This window comes from Microcaecilia unicolor, chromosome 7 (genome assembly GCF_901765095.1).
Source record: "Microcaecilia unicolor chromosome 7, aMicUni1.1, whole genome shotgun sequence".
Taxonomy (NCBI): Eukaryota; Metazoa; Chordata; class Amphibia; order Gymnophiona; family Siphonopidae; genus Microcaecilia; species Microcaecilia unicolor.
In genome coordinates this window covers 173,637,286-173,655,082 of record NC_044037.1, presented here as the reverse complement: position 1 = coordinate 173,655,082, position 17,797 = coordinate 173,637,286, and the positions used below count along the sequence as shown (strand labels likewise).

At 42.5% G+C, this 17,797-nt stretch overlaps 1 protein-coding gene across 1 annotated transcript in view; it reads left to right on the top strand.

Annotated features, from left to right (window-relative positions):
• LOC115475094 (uncharacterized protein KIAA2012-like) overlaps window positions 1–17,797 on the top strand; it is a 92,820-nt gene that overhangs the window by 64,275 nt on the left and 10,748 nt on the right. The window contains exons 9-10 of the mRNA XM_030210833.1: window positions 1,370–1,546; window positions 16,662–16,790. Coding sequence (XP_030066693.1) covers window positions 1,370–1,546; window positions 16,662–16,790 — 306 coding nt within the window. The remainder of the gene's footprint in view (window positions 1–1,369; window positions 1,547–16,661; window positions 16,791–17,797) is intronic.

Sequence of the window (17,797 nt, the reverse complement as noted above, 5' to 3'; positions counted from 1 at the left end):
CTAAGTGGTTGCATAGTGCATGCCCGGATGTTCCCCAATATATAAACAATATATTTCTACTTTAAACGGAACAAGGGCTAGGACTGGTGTACCTCGGAAGGCTGACAATCAGTAGTATCAGACTTTTATTCACTCCACTCACTCGTGAAATCTACTGACTCCAAAGGTGTTTGTTCATAACTGACTATTTACTAAGGGGTAAATATTCAGCTGGCAGTGAACAGCATTTTTTTGGCCACCACCAGCAATATCTCCAGATATTCAATGCCAGGCCATTTCCAGGCACTAGCATTGAATATCTGGGCAAAAGTGTGCTTAAGGCCTGCTGGGAGACATCAGAGGGGATAGGTTGGAGCAGACCTTAAGGGCACGTGCACAAATGCCTGTTCACTCAGGTCTCACTTGGTAAGGACAGCAATAGCTGTGGTGGGAGAGTGGTGGACACGGGGGGGGGGGGGGGGGGGGGGATGAAAGGTGAGAGATGCTGGACATCTGGTGGGGAGGAAAGGAGAGAAATTCTGGGCACCTTTGGTGGAGGGTGAAAGATAGAGATACTGGACACCAGAGTGGGGGGATATGGAAGGGGAGATACTGGAGACTCACTTGACAGTTTACCTAGGGCAGCAGATATCACAGCTGGTACATTTCTTTGATGGGCAGCAAAGGGTGAGGCTAGCTGCCAAACTTCAAACCGAGTCTGGAGGGCTAGAATATCTGGACCGGACCGGAAAGAAAGTCTGGAATGTGTAGGGAGATAGCAAGACAGTCTATGGCAGCCACCGGTTCTGGCCACCAGAGGGCAAGGTAAAACAGCCAAGGAAAACAGTTACAATCATGACACACACCCTTTGTGGCTCCTGCCTAAATTTACATGCATAACTTTTAATTAAATCCAATTAGCACCAATAAATGCTTGTTAAAATCTCAATTATTGGTGCTAATTGGCTCATTCAATTAAATGATATGCATAAATTGGGCTTGCGCCCAGATTTGCGCATGCAATTTTTAGCAACGTTTATAAAATTTGGGGATTAATGTGCACACTAAACTATAGTGCATTGTCCCCTCAGTATCAGTTGCTCCTAATAGAAAATGTCCTTCCTACTCTGGGATCAGTAGAGCACATGATACAAAATCATTGTGTGGTGATCTCATATCCAGTGGTGTTTCCTGTAGTTTGTTTTCAGTGCCACGTTCTCATTGACACTGAAGTCTACAGTGAGTTAAGCACTATAGAAGGAAACCAATGAAGGCTTCAGTGTTGTTGCATTTTAAACACATTTATGATATGCTGTGACCAAGCAGACACTCCTTTATTCCTGGAAAGAGTTTACTTATGTGCTCTGTTTTTCTTATTCTCTTTCTTAAGGTGGGGACTTAGCCACCCAGTCTGTACCGCCAGTCTTAGGATTGCTCCCGCCTATAAACAGAAAAATGCGTGCGAGGCATCAGAATAGCAAAAGATACTTCAAGACAGCCAATGACAACACCACCAGCACTATCCCGACAGAAATTATCAGAGGAGCCCTGCCAGAAGAGCTAAGAGGTAACCCTCAATCACATGTGTCTTCCATGATGCTATGTTTGCATGAAAGGAAAGGGGGATTGTGCCACAGTTTTTCTGTAAGTTTGCATTGGAAGGAGGGACAGATCAAGGAGGAACTAGAAAAGAGTGTGCAAGGCCAAGTGGCAGCAGTTATAGCCAGATACATGTTGGCATATATTAAGCAGAGGTTAGAAGTAAAGAATTAAAAGATGCCCTCTTACTGCTATATGAGGCATGTCAGGTCATATTTGAAGGACAGGGTTCTGTTTTGGTTACCAATCTTCAAAAATAAGTATATCCAAATGTTAGAACAGGGATAAAAATAAAGAGCAGTTAAGGTAGTAAAGGGCCCAGAGGGGCATTCAGGTGCTGAAATGTTCCGGTTTCCCTAAAAATGGCCGTAGCACATGGGAAAGACCCATGTAAGTGTATGCTAGGGCCACGTTTTAGTACAGTTTAGTGAAAGGACTCCTTAGAGATCTTTTTCTTTTTTTTTTTCCTGTGGTCCCTCTTTAAATATTGTGGTCTAATGGTTTTGTAATTTCTGAAATATTAATTTTCTGAGTTGTTTATTATTTCTGTTTTCTGTTATCAAATGTTTCTACTTAATTTGTATAATTTTGATAATGCATATATTCAAAATTTAACAAAAAACAAAATTGAAATGACCTAATGAATATTGATGTGTTATGATAGGCAGGACTGGTGCTTAGATGGCAACCCTGGCGGTGGGGAAATAAGGCCAGTTCCAGACAGACTTCTGCATTCTGTATTCTGTATATGGCAAGACAGATCAGAATCAGCTGGAGTGGGCTCATGAAACGGGTTGTGTTTCACCTGAAGAAAAAAAAATCCTCCCATCAGAAAGACTTCTAGTGCTTCAAATAAAAATTCCCATGATACATAATGGAAGTCCTATTCTGCTTCACAACTAATGGCTAACTCTGGTGTGCCCACCTCCATACATCTCTTTCTGGCTAGAAGGATCTTCCTCACCTTTTGCACCACGTGGAGGGGCATTTTCGAACAGGGACACCCATCTCTAAGGGCGCCCATCTCTAAGGACATCCCGGCGAAGGGGTGGGGAAACTTGTATTATCGAAACAAGATGGGCGTTCATCTCTCGTTTCGATAATACGGTTGGGGACGCCCAAATCTCCACATTTAGGTTGACCTTAAAGATGGTCGACCTAAATGTTGAGATGGTCGTCCCTGGTTTTCGGCAATAATAGAAACCGAGGACGCCCATCTCAAAAACGACCAAATCCAAGCCCTTTGGTCATGGGAGGAGCCAGCATTCGTAGTGCACTGGTCCCCCTCACATGCCAGGACACCAACCGGGCACCCTAGGGGGCACTGCAGTAGACTTCATAAATTGCTCCCAGGTACATACCTCCCTTACCTTGTGTGCTGAGCCCCCCAAAACCCACTCCCCACAACTGTACAACACTACCATAGCCCTAAGGGGTGAAGGGGGGCACTACATGTGGGTACAGTGGGTTTCGGGTGGGTTTTGAAGGGCTCACATTTAACAGCACAAGTGTAACAGGTAGGGGGGGATGGGCCTGGGTCCACCTGCCTGAAGTGCACTGCACCCACTAAAAACTGCTCCAGGGACCTGCATACTGCTGTGATGGAGCTGGATATGACATTTGAGGCTGGCATAGAGGCTGTCAAAAAATGTTCTTAAAATTTGGGGGGGGGGGGGGTTGGGAGGGGGTTGGTGACCACTGGGGGGAGTAAGGGGAGGTCATCCACAATTCCCTCTGGTGGTCATCTGGTCAGTTCGGGCACCTTTTCGAGGCTTGGTCGTGAAAACAAATGGACCAAGTAAAGTCAGCCAAATGCTCGTCAGGTACACCCTTCTTTTTTCCATTATCGGCTGAGGACACCCATCTCTTAATCACGCCCCAGTCCCGCTTTTGGTATGGTGCTGACACGCCCCCATGAACTTTGGTTGTCCCCGTGACGGAAAGCAGTTGAGGGCACCCAAAATCGGCTTTCGATTATGCCAATTTGGGCGACTCTGAGAGAAGGATGCCCATCTCCCGATTTGTGTCAGAAGATGGGCGCCCTTCTCTTTCGAAAATTCCCCTGATAATGACTTTTAACGAAGCCCACTTGATATGGGGAGACCAAGATAGGTAAAACTTGAGCCAAATGGTTAGCTAACAGTTTTGCTAGGATATCTACATTTAATAAAGTATTGGTCTATATTGGTCCATCTGGAATGGGTTTTTATTGGGCTTAAGCAGCACCATTCCGAAGGCCTGATTTGTTTCCTTGGCAAGAAAGCCATTCTGCAGCATCTGAGAGTAATAAAACTCCAAGTGTACACATACTTTTAAATAGAACAATTTGTAATATTCTCCAGTGAAACCGTCAGAGCCTGGTGTTACTTAATGGGACTTACTGACTGCCTCTATGAAGAGATCCAGTGTCCAGGAGGTACAGCTTTGCATAAAACTTACAAACTTACAATAAAATCATAACAATAATCAAATGAATTGTTACAACTACTGATAGTCTTGCTTCTCTAACCAGAAAAAACGATTCCTATATCGCAAAATGTTAAGTGGTTTACAAAAGATTTATCTAACTTGAAATCTTTGTCATTGCTTGGAGAAACAATTGAATGGAGAAGGTCGTTTAAACTTTATAGAGCTGCTAAAAGCAGTGCTAAAAAGGCCTTTTTTGTGAATCAAATTGATACTCCACAATCTATGCCCAGACAACTTTTTATTATTTTTAGGAATTTATTATCATGTAATCCTGGCCAAGCCAATCAGGATAACTTTCCTTCAGCTTCTGATTTGGCAAATTATTTTTTAGAAAAGATAGTTAGAATTAGAGATTCTGTACTTCCTAACCTATCAGCTGTAGTCGATACGTTGGACAGTGAATCATCTGTTAATCCAGTTTGTCCTACTGATAGGATTTGGTGCTCTTTTGATAAATAGTAGTAGTAGTAGTAGTAGTAGTAGGTTATTGTCTAGGTTTTTGTCTTTTAGATAGCTGTCCTGTGTATCTTATGAAAGATTCCCCTCCCCCCAGGTGCTAGATTGGATTACTCATTTCCTAAATAGCTTATTAAAATGGGTTGATTCCCCCCCCCCCCCCCCACACACACAGTTATGGAGGAATCATTATAACTCCTATTATCAAGAAAGCCAACTTAGATTGTAGCCAGCCCTCCAGCCTTAGATCAGTGACTAGTATTCCACTCATCAAAAATATCAGAAGCCATTGTGGCCACTCAGTTGACAGCTTATGATTGTTGCCTTGGTCCATTGCAATTTGGCTTCAGGTCCTTTCATAGTACTAAATCTACATTGTTAGCTTTAGTCTCAGATGCTAAGATTAACTTAGCCAAAGGAGAGGCCCTCATCCTGTTTCATTTGACAATGTGGATTTTGATGTTCTATTGTTTAAGCTTAGCTCAATTGGTATCTCAGGTAACGTCTTATCTTGGTTTAGGGAATTCTTATATCATAGACATTATATTGTTAAGATGAATAACACTCAGAACGTTGGACACCTCCCTGTGGTGTTCCGCAGGGCTCCCCATTATCTCCTATTTTGTTCCATGTTTATATGTCTTTTTTTGATTTGGGATTCTCTACTATAGACTTAAAATTTTATTGATATGCAGATATCATGCTATTAGTAATTTCTGTGAACGAAAACCAAGCTATTACAATGTCTACTGTGGCTACTTGCATCACCAGGATTGAACACTACAGCTCTATTCATGGTTTTAAATTAAACAGAGAGAAAGCTAAGATATTTTGGCTTGACCCTTTTGCCAGTTCAATCCCCTCGGAATTATCAATTACTTCAGATTTTTCTCTTAAAGTCGATCATACATCTAAAGTTTGGGGGGTTATCTTGCATACTACACTTTTTTTAGAACCACACGATAACCATCTTGTCCAGACTGAATTTTTCAAGCTCTGGCAACTATATAATGTTAGGCATTACTTCAATGAAAGAAACTTTACTTGACTAGTCCAGGCCCTTATGCTATCACACCTAGACTACTGAAACAATCTTTTTTTCTTCCCTTTCAGTCAAATTACTCACTAAGCTTTAGTTATTGCAAAATACGGCCACAAATCTTATTTTCCATTTGAAAAAATTTGACAGTGTAACTCCTTCATTCATTATTCTTCACTGTCTTCCACTTCAAGCCTGTATCCTTTTTAAACAGGCTTGTCTGGTCTTAAAGATGTTTGATGGAACCAGTGCAGAGTATCTTATTGGTCTACTTTCATTTCCTACTAACAATTTAATTTTTAAACATAGAGGACTAATCTGCTATCTTTATTTACCTAGTCTATACCTATCTTTTGTTACTCGCCAATGTTCCCTCTAAGTGGAGCGTATGAACGATTGCTCATATGTTTTAGGAGCATCACTCACAGATTTGACATGGTTGCTCACAAAAATGTTTTTTGTGCCATATATAGAAATGCATTGCTAATACTGGCACTCAAAACTGTTGGTCTTCAACGTTTTCTAGCTTTGTATATATCCCATTTAAATCTCTTATAACTGTCATTTGAACAAAATGTTCAAACAGGGTGGAATGGCCAAATGGTTAGTGCATCATGCTTTGATCCTGGCAATCTGGGTTCAATTCCCACTGCAGCTCCTTGTGACCTTGGACAAGTCACTTAACCCTCCATTGCCCCAGGTACAAAACTTAGATTGTGAGCCCTCTAGGGACAGAGAAAGTACCTGTATATAATGTGTACAGCACTGCATATGTCTAGTAGCACTATGGAAATGATTAGTAGTAGTAGTACTGTACTTGGGATAAAGTTTGTTCTAATGATGACAATTTCTCAGATTCAGATTTCAGCTCTAGGAAATCAATCTCACATTGCCCAAGTCTTTTTTCTAATATGTTTGTTTACATATATAAATTCTGGACTAATGGAAGAATAATCTTTGCCAAATCCATAGTCAAAACAGATGGTTTACTCACAAGAATATCCAGTAAGAAAACAGTAAGCTTCTTCAGACCTTTTGACCATTATTCCTTTGTCGGCACTGCCAGAGCCACAGGAATGACTACCTCCTCTGGATTGAGCATTGCCCTTTGCACCAGAAATTTGTATAGCATCATAAGCCAGAAAGGTTCATTTGCTCCCAGGTTTGCACCTCCAAGACTGGCGAACTTGCTGCATGATTGAGGAAGGGGGGCTCTCAGGTCTGGACTCCAAAGTGGTTCATTTCCAAGGGATCATAAAGGTATCAATAGGCCCAGTTGCAGGTATAGGGCATAAAAAGTACATAAGTATTGCCATACTGGGAAAAACCAAAGGTCCATCAAGCCCAGCATCCTGTTTCCAACAGTGGCCAATCCAGGTCACAAATACCTGGCAAGATCCCAAAAAAGTACAAAACATTCTATACTGCTAATCCCAGAAATAGTGGATTCTCCCCAAGTCCATTTAATAATGTCTATGGACTTTTTCTTTAGGAAGCCGTCCAAACCTTTTTAAAAATCCGCTAAGCTAACTGCCTTTACCACATTCTCTGGCAATGAATTCCAGAGTTTAATTACATGTTGAGTGAAGAAATATTTTCTCTGATTCGTTTTAAATTTACAACATTGTGCCTACTGATCAGCACTACAGCCTGTGGATTAGTGTAAAGCACTTGAATGGCTTGTAGAAATGCATCCTGAAGCCCAGCTCTTGAGGACATAGAATAAAAAGGGCCAACTCACTCTATCAAATGTTTTCTCAGTATCAAACCCCTCCACCAAGGCTTGGTAGCTTTCCTACTGGCATTTACCTATAGCAGTTGATACTTTACGCATGCTTAATACCAATTGCCATCCCCTAATGAACCCCACCTGATTCAACAGAATAAACTGGAATATGTTCAGCTAGCTGGTCAGCAAGCATTTTTGCTAAACGTTTAGTATCTAAGCACCTTGTTTACTAAGGTGCGCTAGCGTTTTTAGTGTGCACTAAAATTAGCGCACGCTAAAGGCTACAGACACCCATATATTCCTGTGGGCATCTCTAGCGTTAGCATATGCTAAAAATGCTAGCTTCCCTATAGTACGCCTTAGTAAACAGGGCCCTGAGGGGGTCTTTTACTAAAGCTTAGCTCGAGTTATCTGCAGCAGGACCCATAGGAATAAAATGGGCCCTGCTGCAGATAACTCAAGCTAAGCTTTAGTAAAAGAACCCCTGAGTATCTAAGAATTAAAATAAGTAGTGCATTGTTAGTACACTTAGGAAAAGTGCACTGCTGCAAAATAGTACTATAATATGCTGCCACAGTTAAAGCTGCGACATTTTATAAAATTCTGCACTCTAACCGCGGGCCCAGGAGTCTAATGAAGCTTAGAGCCTTTAAATATGCCTATTGTACCTGAATGTACACTGCTTGAATGGCTTACAAGTGATAAGACATTTAAAATAAATAAATAAATGAAATAATTTCCTTCTGTATTTTTCCCCCAGTAAATGATACACAAAGCATCAATTTCTGAGTGATTCAACTGAGGTAACTTAGTAGGCATTAATTGCTTGTGCTGTAGGTATTGTTTCTTCAGCATATATTTTTTGAAAAATACTCTTTAAAAGATTAGTAATATCCGTAGCCCTATTGACAGTAACCCCTTTAACAGGTTTCACCAAGGATATATGTCTGTTACCCATCCAAATCTTGATAAGGTTTGCCAACAATTTCCTCAATTTATTACCATAAGATATACTGTAATTTAAACTTGCAATACAGCAACATTCTCTGCATACACTCATATTAGAGCAAATTTAAAGATATCTGCAGAGCTATAAAGTTGTTGTTATTTAGCTGTGTCAGTGATTATGGATATTCATTTTGTCTTTATGTAGTTGAGCTTCCAGACACAAAATCTTCTGGGCTTTGGTTCTTTTCCTCCTACTAACATAGGGCCACGTTAGTGATTACCGGCCACCAAATGTGATGAAGCCCATAGGAAATGAATGGGCTTCATCATATTCAGCGTGCCGCTAATCGCTAGCATGGCTTTGTGAAAAGAGCCCATAGGTTATTATATCTTCCTAATGCACTACTTTTGTTGATTTCCAGAATACTGCAGGGTTCTTAACATGCACTTGATTAAATTCACCAAAGGCATCACATTTGTAGACGACAAATTTTTGAAAATCTTCATTATTATATAAATATGATGTAATAAACCTTCGGACCCCACCAACAACCCTTCAAGCTCTATCCACATAATATTAATTTGCAAATCTGTGCTTCACGCTCTAGTCAAGGATTCATAATCATATTCCTCCACTACTCCCTGTAAATATTTATAATGATTTGACATTCAGATTTTAATTTGTGTAACTAAACATAGAATCTCATTAAGGGGTCCTTTTACTAAGCAGCAGTAACCCACTGCGGGCTTACCAAGCGCCAATCCAGAATTACCCTCAGGCTACCACAGAATCCTAGCGGTAGTTCCCACCCTTAGTGCACGCTAGCTGTCCGGTTACTGCTGGGTTAACATGGGAGCACTTACCGCCATCTCAATGGATGGCGGTAAGGGCTCCCCACCAAAAAGGCCATGCAGGAAGTGGTTCACTTACCACATGGCCATTTCTGTTTCCCCAAAATGGACAGCCTTTTATCCATTGCGGCAAAAGGGGGCCTCAGTGCACGTCAGAAGCACGCACTGATGCTAGTGCAGGTCCCCTTTTACCACAGCTTAGTAAAAGGACCCCTAAACGTTTTGTAAGTTTCTTCTGTTAATACTGAGGCATTTAACTCTTGCAAGTGATGCTGTACTGGCAAGTATGCATAAAAATCCCTATTACTAAGATTATACTCAATTTTAAATGTTTGAAATGTTTTGATTTTACCTGTTCAACTACCAACCGAAATGCTTAACTCCTTAACTCTCCCGTATCCAAACGTACAAACATTCTTTACATGTTATTCCTGGAATTGTGGATTTTTTCCAAGTCCATTTAGTAGCGGTTTATGGACTTGTCCTTTAGGAAACCGTCTAACCCCTTTTTAAACTCTGCCAAGCTACCCGCCTTCACCACGTTCTCCGGCAACGATTTCCAGAGTTTAATTACACGTTGGGTGAAGAAACATTTTCTCCGATTTGTTTTAAATTTACTACACTGTAGTTTCATCGCATGCCCCCTAGTCCTAGTATTTTTGGAAAGCGTGAACAGACGCTTCACATTCCCCTGTTCCACTCCACTCATTATTTTATACTAGTAAATAATGCCCGTTTCTGACACAAATGAAACGGGTGCTAGCAAGGTTTTCCTCGGAGTGTGTATGTTTGAGAGAGTGTGTGTGAGAGTGACTGTGTGAGAGAGAAAGAGTGAATGTGCGAGTGTGTGTGTGTGACATAGTTGCCTGGGATATGAAGATAGCAGCTGCATGGCATTTACACTATTTAGCAACAAAGACTACTCTTTGTTGCAGTGTTTTTATTCTTAGGGTTGGCTTCTTTTCTCTTTTTGCGTGTACTCTGGGTTTTTTTTTATACATGTGTTATATATATATATATGTATATATATCTACAGAGAGCGAGGATATGACAGTGGTGGACAGAGTGGCTGCATGGGTTTTATAGAGAGACACACGTATATATTTGGGATGTGACAATAGTGAGCGATCGGCTGCATGGGTTCTATACATCTGGCCCGTGATAGGGGATTTACGGAAGTGGGTGCACATGGCATAGCAGAGCGAGGACGTGTCAGACGTCTTGACGTCTGGAAAAGTGGTTTCTCTGCTACAGCAGTTACGTCATCGCTTAGACAGCAACGGTGATATCATGCATATAATGACATCAGGAGGACGCTCCGTTACTAGAACAGGTGTCCACACAGACTGATAACAGCGTCCCATGCTGTTTCCAGACTGTTGTTCCATTCGAAGGTAGTTCCGGGTTTCCGCTCGGGTTCGGTCCCACTCCGGCTGCTGCCCCGCTCCGCCCTGGACGCCATCACTCGCTTCTTTGTCCCGTGATGTCCCTCGTCAGTCGTGCTCTCCAATTGGCTGCTTGCATGCTGCTTGCCACCCGATTTGTCGTCTGTGGCCGTCCCTTTCCCTCTTACCTAATAAAACTGGATGAATGCCGGACCCATTCTGCCTTCTTACCTGTTTTCATTGGTTGGTTGCCCCCGCCTCTTCTCCTATTGGTTGTTTTGTTGCCGGGCCTGCCCTGTGGGGCGATATTAACAAAGGAATTGTAGAGGAAAATGGACGTGCTTTGTGTTATTTAAAATGGGGGTGGAGGAGTCCATTGTCTCCGCCTTTAGTCTCCTGGACACCGCTCTTCTCGTTTTTCTCCCTAGCTGCACTCCTCGGCTAGGCTCTCCTAGCTCCGTCCCTCAGTCTCCCTGGTGGTGTTTTTTTTAATGCCCCGCCCTCGCGTCATTCGTGATGACGTAGAGGGCTGAGCGATGTGATTGGTTCAGTGCCATTGCTCTGCCTTGAACGTCATCACATTTGACGCGAGGGCGGGGCAAACACTCATGGGCAAATTGTGGTTTCACCACCATGCATTTAGAACGTTGGGACTTGTGGTGGCTTCATAGAACGTTGGAGGTGCGTTTTATATAGAGAGATACCTCTATCATGTCTCCCCTTAGCCGTCTCTTCTCCAAGCTGAAAAGCCTTAGAGGGGCATAATCGAATGCGAACGCCCATCTCCATGGGCGTCTATGTCCAAAAATGGGTACGTGAAGAAGCGGGACAGACCGTATTTTCGAAAAAAATGGGCGTCCATCTTTTGTTTCGAAAATACATTTTGAACGGACCAAATGCCTATGGATTTGGTCCTTTCTGAGCTGGGCGGTTTGTTTTTTTTGCGATAATGGAAAATAAAAACGCCCAGCTCAGAAACGTCCTAATCCAAGCCATTTGGTCATGGGAGGGACAAATGTACAACACTGCCATAACTCTTAGGGGTGAAGGGGGCAACCACATGTGGGTACAGTGGGTTTCAGAGGCCTCCCATTTACCACCACAAGTGGTACAGGTGGGGGGGGGGGGGGGGGGGAATGGGCCTGGGTCTGCCTGCCTGAAGTGCATTGCAGTACCCACTAAAAGTGCTCCAGGGACAGGACTTGTTGCTCCTGTATAACCTTGGCACAGCAGTTCACATCTGAAGACTAATCTCGCTGAAAATGTCCTTTATTTGAATAAGCACGTTTACTCACAGTTAACTGCAGATCACAGGTTGTGCCCCACTGGCAGCGAGTCTCGCTGGTACTGAGATTAGCAGTAGGTCCAAGCTGCCAGAATGGTGTACAATGCCCTCTTTCAGCAACATTCAAGGTAAGAACTAAGTGCTGTCATGTGGCTAACACATGACCAGGATCTAAAAGTGTCTTACAAAAATGGCCACTACCTCATGGACTACTGGAAACACAACAGGGCACACTCTGACCCAGTAAGCAGAGGGAAAAGCACCATGGGAGTACAGCCTACCAACTACTAACGTCATGAGCATTGAACACAAGCTAGTGGAATCACGGAGCCCAATACCCTACACCTACCACAATGCATTGCTGATGTGACTCTGCAGTGCCCTTAACAGAAAAGGTGTCACACTCACCCGAGACCACATCAGAACCAGGGAAAGGCTGTCAGAGGATAGAACACATTCTACTGTCATTGAGGTGGGTACGGAATTTGAGGCTGGCATACAGGCTGACAAAAAAAGTTTGTAAAGTGGGTTTCTTTTGGTGGGAGGGGGTTAGTGACCACTGGGGGAGTCAGGGCAGGTGATCGCTGATCTGGTCAGTTGGGGCACTTTTTTGGGACTTGTTCGTGAAAAAAAAGGGTCCAAAAAAAGTGACCCAAAATCGCGGTAAAAACATCTTTTTTTCGATTATCACCTAAAGACGCCCATCTCTGCTCGGCCGATAACCACGCCCCAGTCCCGCCTTCACCACGCCCCCATCAACTTTATTCGTCCCGCGATGGAGTGTAGTTGAAGACGCCCAAAATCAGCTTTCGATTATACCGATTTGGGCACCCGCGAGAGAAAGACGTCCATCTCCCGATTTAGGTCAGAATATAGGTGTTTTTCTCTTTCGATTATAAGGTGGTTAGCCTCCTTAGTCTTTCTTCATAGGGAAGTCGTCCCATCCCCGCTATCATTTTAGTTGCCCTTCGCTGCACCTTTTCCAATTCCACTATATCTTTCTTGAGATGCAGCGACCAGAATTGAACACAATACTGAAGGTGCAGTCGCACCATGGAGCGATATAATGGCATTATAACATCTTCACACCTGTTTTCCATACCTTTCCTAATAATACCCAACATTCTATTTGCTTTCTGAGCTGCAGCAGCACACTGAGCAGAAGGTTTCAGTGTATTATCGACGACGACACCCGGATTCCTTTCTTGGTCCGTATTCTGTCTTGTCATAGATTCTGTGACTGGTTGCAGGGGGCCTGGCTATGATGGAGTGGGTCTCTCAGTGATCACCATACTCGTGAAGGGTGGCCTAGCATTTGAGTACCGGCACCTTTTTTGCTAGAAAAAACACACCTATGGTTGGATGTTTCAAATGGGCCAATTTCTACCTCTGTTACCTCAGCAAATAAAGGGGCCATTTTACCAAGTGGTGGTAGGGCTACCATGTGAGTAGTGTACGCAGGGCTTTTTTGAGGGGGTACTTGGGGGTACTGAGTACCGCCACCTTTTCCGTTGTCTGCTAAAATTGACCCATGGACCCCAAGTTTTAATGAAAGAGCTGAGGCTCTACACACCAATTCTGCCTTGTCATAGATTCTGTGACTGGTTGCAGGGGGCCTGGCTATTGTGGGGTGGGTCTCTCAGTGATCACCTCACCCCTGAAGGGTGGCCTAGCATTTGAGCACCAGCACCTTTTTTGCTAGTAAAAACGTACTGAGTGTACGGCAAAACATCATTACCACCAAGCGCACTCATGCACCCAGCAGTAGTTCTGAGTTTGCCGCTCACCATTTCCCATGCTAGAAAATAATTTTTAATTTCTAGTGTGGGGGGACAGACAGTAGGCATTCCTAGCAGTATTCAAGCAGTGCGTGGCCATCGCTGCGTGCTGATTAACACCATGTTAGCGCATGGGCCCTTACCACCTTCTAAATAGGTGGCAGTAAGGGTTCAGGCAGTAAATGGTCACACGTTAATTTTGATATTAGCACTGGGCCATTTACAACTCGAATTGAAAAAATGCCTTTTTCCCGCCAAAGTAAAAAGTGGCCTCGGCACGCAGCAATCACACACGCCTAAACTATCAAAGCCACTTTTTACTGCAGCTTGGTAAAAGGGCCCCAAAGACTTTGTTGCAACTATGGGGCAGATATTCAGTCAGCACCAGTGAGGTTTTTTTTAGCTGGAAGCAACATTATTCCCAGATATTCAATGCTGGGCCATGTCTAGACACCTGCATTGAATACCCAAGTTTATGTGCCTGGCATAAAGAGCAATCCTATCAGTCCTGCCTGCTATTTATTCGGCCCTATCTTTGCCTGCTCATCTATGTGGTGTCACAAAATGCCCAACTGCCACCCCCCAGCACCCACCCAGGGCCAACCCTGTGGCCACCCAGAGGGCCCATCACAGCACTGCCCAGGCCCACTTGCACCTGCGCACATATGCCTATACTGGCATACCCTCCACCTGCCTTCTGGGTCCTGTTTGTCTCCGAGTCTCCCACCTGTAAGTATTTTCCCTGGTGGTTTCTAAGGACACTGGGGCCACAATCCAAGGGGGTCCCACAGTTCCTAGAAAACACCCACAGACCGAGAACACAAACTACCAGGATTCTTAGTCAGTCCAGGACAACAAAGCTAACAAACTATTAGGTTTATTGTCATAAAAAAGGTAGAATAGTGAATGGTAAAAAGGTGTAAACAGTAACAGGTAAAATACCTGGAATCAATATTAAAACTAACTAAACATTTTCTTACTACCTAATTAATACCTGGGAAGTTCAGGAAAAATAACTGCTCACAGAATTTGAACAGGGTCACAGCGCAGAGGTCTTCACTCTCCACACTCCCACTTTGAGACTGGAGACATTCCAGCACTTTCTGGCTACATCTTAGGCTTCAGGGCCAATCAGGGCCCAGAGCACTAGCATTAAGGGGAAGCTAGAGGTCTGTTTTCTTTTCAGCTTGTTACAGCTATAAAGCAGAGGACAGACTCCACCTGCTGGCCAAACAAGGGAAATGCATTGAAAGAAAGGTGTCATTAAAGCAACAATACAAAATCGTAAGCATGAAGTCCCCTGTCTCGCCACATGTGGGTACTGGCATTGAATATCAGCTGGCACTCATAACTTTCCAGTCCTCGGATGATTCAGATATTCAGTGACCAGACATGTCTGGTGCCTGCCTATGATTGCTATTTTTGTTTTGTTTCTCTATCCCAGATTGAATTTGGAGTTCTTTTCTAACTGTTTTTTAGTCTGTAAACTGCTTTGTTATGCCCTCAGGAAAGGTGGTATGTTAAATAATAATAAACCATATCTTCCAGCTCTGCCTCAGCTTCACCACCAGACTGCTGTGGCAATTGTGCACGGGTAGTTATAGCCAATATTCAGTGGCACTTCCTGGTTAAATACTGCTGAATATCGATCGCTATATGATTAAGTGGCACCACTTGTGGAATATATGGATGGATAACTTTGGCCATATAACAATTTATATCAATTCAAGTGCCACAGATTTAAAAAGAAATAAAGCATTTATGTGGTGAGAACTAATACCAACAATACCCACTCAGGAATCTAACAGTCAAACTTTCCTCCATATTAAACTCATATAAGTTACAGGAAAAATACTTTCATAAATCATACCATTAGATATCATATACATTTATTTATTTATTTCCAAACAAATCTTTTTTGCTTTTCTTACCAAAATCCCTTTTCTATACAAAAGCACTGCAGAACTATCATAACCATCTAAAACATATCCCCACATTCATTCATTACCCACATATATAACAAATTTAAAACCCCATCCAGGGTTTAGGAGTCAGTCTGTGATGAAAGTTTTTCTTGTCAATGAATCACCAGTCCAACAGGTGAACCCACATCCGGTTCTACCTGTCACATAGTCCCAGTTTTTTAACCACGGAAATCTTCCCAAACTCCTCAATTTTCAACTGGTCTAGAGTCAAACATTCTTTTTCCTCCAAAAGATTGTCCAGCCCAAAACCATGGATGGGGTTTTAAATTTGTTACATATGTGGGCAATGAATGAATGAATGTGGGATATGTTTTAGATGGTTATGATAGTTCTGCTGTGCTTTTGTATAGAAAAGGGATTTTGGTAAGAAAAGCAAAAAAAGATTTGTTTGGAAATAAAAAATAAATGTATATGATAATCTAACGGTATGATTTATGGAAGTATTTTCCTGTAACTTACATGAGAACTAATACCAACCACATAAATGCTTTTGAATATTGTGACTTGTTTGCCTCTTCTGTTGAAACCATTTATCATTCCCTCCTCTGAATGATGGGCTTACTCATGTATGATGCATAACAGTTCTTGTATTATTTCAATGACAATTTTCAAAAGCATTTACCTGGTTGAAAATCTCCACCCTCAATACAGCTAGGAACATGCATATATTTTCAACTGGGTTAAAAAGAGGAATTTCTAGGGTTGTGTTTAGGTGGTTGTGGGAGAGGAAGACACTGCAAGTGTATGTATGGTCTCTTCCCCCACCGTGCCCACAGAATTACATACAAAGCATACCTCCAGGCACCTGCTCCTTGCCAGCAAAGCTCTGACTGCTGGAGAGAGGTCAAGGAAAACAAGCTTTAAACAATTATTTTGGCTGCATAATTTTGCATTATTAAAAAAAACACCTATATTGCTCCCCTCCATGCTGGCCTCAGGCTTGAGTTGGGCAAAAAACGTACGCATGCAAATCAAACAGAAATAAACTTTGAAGATGTTTCTTAAGAGATGAAACAGCCTCTGAGGAAGCTTGCCACTATGCCTCTTTCTGAAGCTGTTTCATCAGGTGTTTGTAGATCTAAATGTGGTTAACAATTTTGGATTATTTATTTTTTTTAAATCTGTAACTTTGCAAATATGTTATTTGTATTTTCAAGAGTACTGTAAAAGCAGCTCAATTGGCAGTCTCATCATGGGCCCAGATGGTAAAATCCTCTGTCTGTCTTTTCTGGGTTCTGCTCAAGACACAGGCATTCCTGTTCAGTTTGACTTCATGCCAGATGAAGGTGAGAACTCACATGCCAGTCTCTCCTACTAAATAGGAATTAGAAATGCATTTCAGAAATAATTAATGTAACTGTTGTTGTTGTGTCTCGTGTAGCATCATAGACACTAGCAGTTCAGTTAGGCATTATAATTATATTTTGCTTTGCAAATGAGATGGTATTCCACCTTTCTGCCACACAGTGACTATTATTCGGTGTTCTGAAGCATAAATAATTGTTTTGTTGTTCCAGTGCAGTGCCTAAGACTATACAATAAAAGGATCTCTTGTGTCTGTCTTCCACCTAATAGTTGTTACCGATTAAGCACTGTGTAATGATGAGTTCCTTATGAAATGCACATAATGAGAATAGCAAGTGAATATCTTTTTAATTGACAGAAGCAGTTGGCACCTTAGACTAACCAACTTATTGAAGCATAAGCTTTCCAGGACTAGAGTCTACTTTGTCAGATGCATGAAGGGAAGTTCAGGATATGGGTACATATACAGGAAGATGCATGGATGAGAGAGGGAAATAAAGAAAGCATTGGATAGTGACTGGCAGGTTGTGGAAAGGGAGAGATAATGGCTGGATTGTTCAATTAACTGTCAGCTGGGTAAGAGAGAACAAACTCAGGATGACCTCAGAGTAGTTAAATTCGTTCACACCTGTAGTGTTCCATGAATCCACTGCCTCTATGGGTGGAAAGTAGTCCTAGGGTGGAAAGTGTCAAGCTTTTGGAGGAGTTCCAATTCAGCAGCTTCAAGCCAATCTCTCTTTCAGGTTCTTTTGTAGAAATATGGCAACCAGGCTGATGCTGTATTATACAGGGAACCCATGGTAGCAGTTTTGGCTAATGGATGGACGTCTGAGGAGTTCTTGGTGCTTAGGTTAACTTAGCAGGGGTGTCTGCTGTCCCCTTTGCATTTTGCAAAGGCTTTGGAGACTTTTGTCTGCAGAGTTTGGTTGAATGCAGATATAATCCCAGTCAGAGTGGAAGGAGTAGAGACAAAATTCTCCTTACATGC